This window comes from Mus caroli, chromosome 12 (genome assembly GCF_900094665.2).
Source record: "Mus caroli chromosome 12, CAROLI_EIJ_v1.1, whole genome shotgun sequence".
In the NCBI taxonomy this organism is placed as follows: Eukaryota; Metazoa; Chordata; class Mammalia; order Rodentia; family Muridae; genus Mus; species Mus caroli.
In genome coordinates, this window is record NC_034581.1 from 27,891,840 (window position 1) to 27,900,521 (window position 8,682).

An 8,682-nucleotide genomic window follows, 5' to 3' on the forward strand; every position below is an offset into this window, starting at 1 on the left:
GGCTTTCCAGCTCTCATATGACGATGGTTGATATGAGCTTGTAAGTCTCTCTGAGACAGATATGTTCTCTTGCAACCTTGAACAATGCTACACATAAAAAGAGAACCTCGTGTGCACTGCTCAATCCGCTGCACAGGATCACTACATCTAAACAGGAAGAAAAAAATGATTTACTAACAGCACACTTAATTTAAGCTTTAATTTAAAATATAATATACTTGCAAAGTTAACAGTGAGTATTGAATTACTGTTAGTGGACCTTTAACATTTTCTATTTGTATTGGAAACTAATCATCAACATCTCTACTAACCAGAGACTTTTTACCTCAGAACTCTAAACACCAAAAGAGAATTTCTTATGAGACCTTCTATTTCCCAATACTTACAGCTCATTAATATTCCCTAACTATAGTATGATTTACATAGAGGAATGACAAAGCAAAGGATCTATCATTTACAACCATGGAATTGTCTCTTTTCCTTGTAGGAGCTAGGGTGCTTCTAATTTTTGGCCACTTTGCACATTTCTTGCTTTTCAGCCATCTAATTCACTACACAGTCAGAAACATATCCATGCTAAATAGGGTAAGGTCTTTTCTTTTGCATGATGCCCCAAAGCAGTAGTATATACTATTTAAATTAATTCTGGTTGGTAACTTTATTTCCTGCCCTTGGTTTGACAATTAAGACAGGTTTCTCTCTAGATAGCTGAAGACTACACTGGTGAAGTGCATACTAGAACACATTTAGTTACCTGAAAACTAAATTGCACTTTTAAACAGTAATAGTGAAACCTTTATGGGCTGGAGATATGGCTTGGCAGTTAAGGGCACTGAATGCTCTTCCAGAGGACCTGGGTTCAAATCCCAGCACCCACATGGCAGCTCACAACTGTCTGTTAACTCCAAGATCTGACACTCTCACACAGACAGGCATGCAGGCAGAACACCTATGCACATAAAATATAGGTAAATAAATTTTAAAAAAAATCCACGTAAAAGAGAGAATCTTTTAATGTTCACTACATTTAATGTTGCATTCATTTTAATTCTTTATCTTAATGGAACAATCACATGTTATATTAAGCTAATGCACAACACTGGGCTGGGAAAGGCATTAGAGATACCTCAACAAAGGCTACAATATATACTTCCAAATTTTATATTCTTCTCAACTATAACTCTATAGAACATATAGTAATATCTTTTAAACACAGTATATATTTCATAATCTATAACTTTAAAAACCTAATGAAATATACCAAGAAAATCAGTTGTCACTGGGTCATTAACAAATCACCCCCTTTTTTCTTAGCAAAGCCCATATCCTGCACCACAGAGGGGAAATCTTTTCTTACAATTGTTTATAGTTTTGTTAACAATCAATGGTATTCCTTGGGGTACTTTCAATTATAGGTTTAGAGGATCTGGAAACCCCTGAGCTAATCCAAAAAGTTTCACTCCATTTTTCTCAAGGCTTTCTTATCAGGGGCTCCAAATTAATATAAATTTTCACTTTATTATAGAGCTATCCCCAAGACAGATACCATGATGTATAACTTCAAGTCTATCATGATGTCGTTATCACCCAAAACACACCTGTTTGGGTTATTGGAAAACAGGAATAGTAGTGTTTATTATATGCCAGATTCTACTGTTCATTAATCCTTAATCTTAAAAAGAACACAGGGAGCTTATAGCTATAAAGCCCCACTTGTACCACATAGCTGATAAATAGTCAAATGGGGACTTGACCTCAACCATTCTAATCCTGGGGCCAGTGAGACAGCTCAGCAGGTAAAGTGGTTTCTATGCAAGCCTGCTCATCTAAGTTCCATGCCCTGAACATAGATGAAGTTGGAAGGAGAGAACTACTCCACCAAGTTGCCTTCTGACCCTGGCACATGCTCATACCCGCCACCACATTATTCACATACAATTCATAATAGAAGATGTTAATTCTCATTTTGAAAAGAGATTGTTCTCAATCACCAAACCACGCTATACTTGCTTCCAGGTGTGCCAGACATACACAAAAGAAAAAACAAGAAACGGTTCTGGTGTCCAACACTGTTCCCAGAGATTTCATCATTTTAGCTACTCTGAATGAACTGACAATGGCTAGCTCCATCTTCCAGAGAAGGGGAAAACTAACTCCAGGTTCACAGAGAATGGCTCAGCCAGCATGTTTGCATCCTTGTCTATTCCAATTACTCCAAGACCTTTAACCCATCTTGCTTATAAGCCACTACTATTAGAACATCTAAAGATGATCATATCTTACCCTGGGCACATCTTATCTCCTTTTTTTTCATGTAAAATAGCACAGTCATAGCAAAAGACATGCTTGCATGGAATCTGTAGGCAAAAATATCATAGTTAAGCATCCTAGAACAAATTAGAAAATTTCAATACTAACTGTCAGCACAGTGATCTACCGACAGGAGGCACATAGGAGTTAAATGAAAACTTATTAAGACTATATACCAGAAGCAGCTACGAGTCAGTCAGTCTGTCTATCTGTCTGTCTATCTATCTATCTATCTATCTATCTATCTATCTATCTATCTGGTTTTTCAAGGCAGGGTTTCTCTGCTTAGCCTTGGCTGTCTTGGGACAATTCACTTATCTCTGCCTTCTGAGTGCTGGGATTAAATGGGGCATTAAAGTGGGTGCCATGCTCCATCACTGCCCAGCAACCATTTTTAATCACAAGTTTTTGAAAATGTTTTGAAAACTTTGGCTCTTTTTCCAATAAATACATGTCCATCTGCTAACCCTTTGCTTTTTATTTCTGGAGAAGGATCTCATGTTCCGCTCAGATTGCCTTATACTCTGATGTACCCAAGGCAGCCCTTGATCTTATGATCCTTCTGCCTCAACTTCCAGAATGCTGGGACTAGAAGACTATCCCCCCTTGCCTGGTACCTGCTTCTATTTTCAGATATGTGAACCTATCAATGCTAAAATAGTCCCTGCAAGTAAAAAGCTCCTGAAAAAGAACTCTAAATGTGTTTTATCTTATCATGTTTCTCCTGAAACTATTCTAAAACAGTAAAAAGAATAATTATACTAAATTCATGGTATTATTAAAACTTCCCTTAGCTTTTTTTGTACATTACTATGCTATAAGAATTAGTTATAAAAAAAAAAATCTTCGTTGTCCTTACCATTCTCCCATAGACTTTAATAGGCAACCCACATTTGTCACAGAAATGTACTGGTGTATCGTCCTTTTCACCTAAGATGTTTATCTGTTGAAATGATAAAATTTTCTCTTTAGGCAATTGTACTTTTCAATTCACAGTGAAATGGTTAGAATTTCTTAAGTTGTTACCATAAACAGAAGTAAAAAGTGATTAGTATAATTCCATTTGCTTGTTCTTCTTCTTAAACAGCAGCTAATTGGTTCTACCAAAAATTACTTCAAATTATTTTATTTATTATTTTATTTTTTTGTTTTTTTGTTTTTTTTCGAGACAGGGTTTCTCTGTGTATCCCTGGCTGTCCTGGAACTCAGAAATCCGCCTGCCTCTGCCTCCCAAGTGCTGGGATTAAAGACGTGAGTCACCACCGCCCAGCATTCAAATTATTTTTGAAGATGGTAAAAACAAGCAAGTGGACTTATGTGTGCTACACGTCATGACATACTAAAAATCCACACTTGGTGGATAAGTACTTAATGCCTAATTTCTAATTTTTCACTTTTAGTTATACCTTGAAATCCCAAAAAAGGTGTCCTGGAAATCTTCGCTGATTCCCAAAGAGTTCGCCCCCTTTACAGTCATACCGCTGTTCTTCATTATAATCAAATCCTTCTGAGAGAAAAAAGTTACATTACATTTTCCAACTTCAAATTTCAATTTAAAGTAATTTTAATTTAACAAAATTAAAAGTATATTTATTTACTGAAAAATGTTTCTGATAACTTTCAGAGATCTAAAAACATGAAAATCAAAATTCCTAAAACTACGCTAAAACAGTAAAAAAACAAAACTAAACCTACATTAAATTCATGTTATTATAAAACTTCCCTTAGAGTTTTGTACATAAAACTAGTTATAAAAAAAGTAGTAAAAGTATTCTAGAGTCCTACCTCTACAACACCAGGCCTTAATTTTACTTACCATTTTCCCACAGATTTTAATAGACAACTCACATTTGTCACAGAAATTAACTGGCATATCATTTTTAACCTGGAGTTTAAAATGCCGGCTGGAAGTAGTCTTCATGATCACTGAGTCCATCTCTTGTACTTTACAAATGACAACAGACAGTGGCTACAGCAGCCACCATATAAGCCACGTGCTAGAGCCAAGAACAGACCTATAACCGAGTCTCTTATTCAACGCTCTTAGCAACTCCACTAACCACCTCTAATATAAAACCTCACCAATTATCACCACGTTGTTTACGGAACAAATTTTTAAACTACCTACAAATTATAAGAACAGAATTTAGGAGTAAGACAGATCTTCTAGAACCTGAATGTATGTTAACAGCCAGATTTCTATTCTGGAATTAAAAAATAAATTACTCAGTATTTATGGTAAACAAGACCTCACTTAAAAAAAAAAAAAAAAAAAAAAAAAACATACCCATAAATATTCTAAAGCATGGGCCAACAAATTGTTACTATAAAAGGCCACAGTACAAAATTTAGGCTTTCTTGGTCACATAAATCTAGTTAATTCTGCCATGCTAGTAGGAAAATAGCCACAAGGCAATACTCTTAACTGAACAGCAACTTTATCTATTTTAAAGGAACCAAACTTGGCCTGTAGACCAGCTTGCTGACTTCTAACAGATGGCAAGACAGGAAGCCGTGTTTATATTCATGAAACTAGGAAAGGCCTTTTAAAGAATGTATTAAAAACAGGAGAGAGCACGCTCTAGGTTAACTGGCTTCCTAGAATGTTCAAGTTCTTTACAGTAACACTTTATATACAAAGTTCAAAAGATAAATGAACTACACAGACATTTAACAAAGCCGATAATATAAAGAATTCAAAATTAAGAGAAAGGCACCAATCAAAACAGAGCCTGGAACTGAGGCAAGAACTGGCTAGCACTATGAAAAGGCATCCAACCACTTAGGCTCCTGCCTGTAACCACAGCACTGACAAGGCCGAGGCAGCAAGACTTTTGACCTTCAAGAGCAGAATGGCTATCCAAGTTCTGCCTCAAAAAAAAATGTTAAGTTAATAGTACAAAATACTGAGTATGTGAGTAAAAACCATACCACACCCTTTCTGAAGAATTTAGCAAGATCTGATATATTCTGAAATAAACAAATCAAGTCTTTAAAACCAGTCGGTCATTTGTTGTGTACATGATGTGGAGGGAGGGGTCTGCACATGTGCACAGTGGTGGGTGGAGGTCAGAAGACAGCTTCTGGAGGTCAGTTCTCTCCTTCCTTTTAAATGGTTCTAGGATGAAACTTGGGTCACCAGGCTTACGGCAATTACCCTCACCCATTTCAAGAATTTGGCCATCTTCTCAAGTCAAATTTTTAATATTCACATTACAACACAATTACGGCAAAACAAGTATCTACAAGAAAGTAAATTAAATTGTAGGATATCTATAGACTAACATCTAGGACTAGTCATTTGTTTGAGACAGGGTCTGTCCTCAAGCATTAATCCTCTTGTCTCGGCTTCCTAAGTGCTGGGATTTAAGCCATGTGCCACCTTCCCTGGGTAAAACTATATGTTATTTTATTTTATTTTTGGTTTTTCTAGACAAGATTTTTCTGTGTAACCCTGGCTGTCCTGGAACTTGCCCTGTAGACCAGACTGGCCTTGAACTCAGAGATCTACCTGCCTCTGTCTCTGGAGTGTTGGGATTAAAAGCATTCACCACTACCACCCAGCTTACTTGAAAGATTTTTTTTTTTTTTTAAGGGACACTAACATCAGCTTTGTAGAAGACCGTGAAAACAAATTTTACTTTTAATGTAATGCTCTGTGCAATATCAGGGGAAGGGCGCTTAAAAAGGGATAGAAACTAATTTTAAAATAGGTTTAATAAAATCAGATGGATTACTTGATACACTCAGATAAACAACAGAACTCTTTTTAAAATTTTACTTGTATTTATTTTATGTGCATTGGTGTTTTGCCTGCATGTATGACTATGTGAGGGTGTTGGATACTGGAGTTACACACAGTTGTGAACTGCCACATGGGTGCTGGGAACTGAACCTGGGTCCTCTGGAGAAGCATTCAGAGCTCTTAATCCCTGAGCCATCTCTCCAACCTGACAACTCTTAAACATTTCAGTTTAAACAAGTTACCTTCATCACCTTGTGGGGCCTTTGCAGGCATCCTGCTAATAGTCCTTTGAGTTCGAGGTGCTGGTTTAACTTTGTTGGCTTGTTTGGAGATGAGTTTTATAGGAATTCTTCTGCGAACATCAAGACCACCCAAGGATCCAGAACTATTAGTGCCTTGTAACTCATTGTCTATATGAATGTAAAAAAAGAAATTGTAATTATTTTTACTTTTCTTTTTGAAAATTGTTCTACAAGTATAAAGATAAAATCAACAACATCAAACAATAAACTGAAGATCTTGGCTCTGATTTTAAATACTAGACTGATAAGTGTAATTGCTAATATTCTTTATTTGGGGTAAACCTTTAAAGAAATGCTTTCAGTTAAGCTTTATTCATTCATTCATTCATTCATTCATTCATTCATTTATTCATTTATTTATTTATTTATTTTTGACAGGGAACCCTTTCAGAAGCTGATAAAAAATTATAGAACATTTACCTCTTTCTAAAAAAAATGAGCAATAAAAATTACCATACAATTCTATAGTAGTTTACAAAAAGATAACCGTCTTTACAAGTCTAAAAACCTCTTACAGATTGTAAAGATTTTTAAAAATAAAGGAGAAAAACAAAATTGTCTTAACATGTGTCTAATTATCAAACTGGTGAAGTAGCCATGCAGTAAACTTAGTAAATTTACATAACAAATTGAAAATGCAACCCTAAATCTGAAATATATTTGAAAATAAAGTTTTAACTTATTATGTTTACGGGGGACTGCTGTGGAGGTCAGAAAACAATCTGTGGGAATTGTTTCTCCCCTCCAACAACCTGAGCTACAGATGTTGACTTCAGGGCCTCAGCTAGTACTAATGACATCCACTTCTATAAGCAATACCAACCAATTAAACTCATACCCTCTTGCCCTTTCTATCATCAAAATAAAATGAAATTTAAAATGGGTTTTAATGATTAAACATGTTTACTTTCTACTCTTATAACAGCTAACTCCTCTCAAAATCTTTCATGGAAAGATTAGATGAATAGCTACAATCTTGAATTATAATAAACCAACTTGATCAATCTTCAAGACTGCACTAAAATGGAGTGTCTTTCATGTATTTCAGCAGTCTCTGCTGCATTCACTCATCTATATTGTACCTACACAGATCTCAGAGATCTCAGATAGATAACCTTTTCCCCTTGCACAAAAAGTCTTCCCACCTTTCCAAAAGAACTGAAATAGCCAACGTATTGCCCTTCAGATATCACAAGGATTATTAGTGTGTCAGTCTGTGATTGACAACATACTACCTGCACAGCCTTCCAACCAGCTCACATAACCCAGTTTCCCATTATTTAAACAGTAGCCTGGCTCTTTCACGAGCCTCTTTCTAAAGCTACTGTTTGCCTCACAGATTTCAAGGGACAAAATTCTGAAGTTTGTTTGTGTGGGGCCACCCATACATAAAAACAAAACACAAACCATGTAATAAATATCTGGATATTACATAAGGGATAAAAAGAATAATTGGGCCATTTAAAGTAAATATACCTTTAAAAATATATTTTACTATATAGTTTTAAAAACAACACACTTAATATTTTATCTTGAATAAAAGGAGCCAAGGAACTTAAGCCAGGTATGTAGCTCAGTGGTAGAACCTATCTAAGGTCCTGGGTTCAGGTCCCAAGGATCTATCTCCCCCAAAAGAATGAGGCAGTATTTTAAAAATGTGGGTTCCTTTTACCTAAGCACTAACCATCTCTTACAATGACTAAAGAATGAATCAAGTGTTTGCAGGGTCTTTATTGGCCTGGGTGCCCCTGTGAGGTAAGAGCATGGGACAGAGCTGGCCTGGAAGGAGCTGCAAGGGCGCCATCACCTTTCTGCTGCTTCTCTCCACCCCCTAGGGCCCTGAGCTCACCGTTGACACTGCTGCAATCCAGAGAAACACAAAAGAAAGCAATACGTGTTTGCCATTTAAAAAACTTCTGAATTTTTTTTTTTTCTGGCTGAATTCTACTTCAATACTTCCATTTACAAGACCTCTTGATCCTTTGACATTAAAATCATTATTTTGAGAAGTCTACTCAGTCAGAAAATTGTCAATTAACTAGCTAACTACCATTTCTTGGTTTGCCAAAGGCTCTATGATTCAAATTTGTATTTATTTTGTGAAAGTTTGAGTCTTTGGCTTAGTTTCATATTTTTCTTCTCAAAATGTGCAGCAATTAAAACTGAAGCACTAGGAGGCTTTGTCATAACTGATTTAAAATCTAGAAAAGCTAACATTAAACAGAAAGGAGAGCTGTCTCCTTTGTTGTTTGTTTTGTTTCAAGACAGGGTTTCTCTGTATAGCCCTGGCTGTCCTGGAACTCACTTTGTAGACCAGGCTGGCCT

At 36.0% G+C, this 8,682-nt stretch overlaps 1 protein-coding gene across 3 annotated transcripts in view; it reads right to left on the reverse strand.

The window, feature by feature from the left end:
- Cbll1 (Cbl proto-oncogene like 1) overlaps positions 1-8,682 on the reverse strand; it is a 14,627-nt gene that overhangs the window by 3,779 nt on the left and 2,166 nt on the right. The window contains exons 2-6 of one of the 3 annotated variants that reach the window (XM_021179607.2): positions 6,298-6,465; positions 3,717-3,817; positions 3,170-3,253; positions 2,284-2,357; positions 1-147 (exon numbers count right to left, since the gene is read on the reverse strand). In XM_021179607.2, the coding sequence (XP_021035266.1) occupies positions 1-147; positions 2,284-2,357; positions 3,170-3,253; positions 3,717-3,817; positions 6,298-6,465 (574 nt within the window). The remainder of the gene's footprint in view (positions 148-2,283; positions 2,358-3,169; positions 3,254-3,716; positions 3,818-6,297; positions 6,466-8,682) is intronic. The other 2 variants (XM_021179610.2, XM_021179609.2) reach the window with 2 other exon arrangements.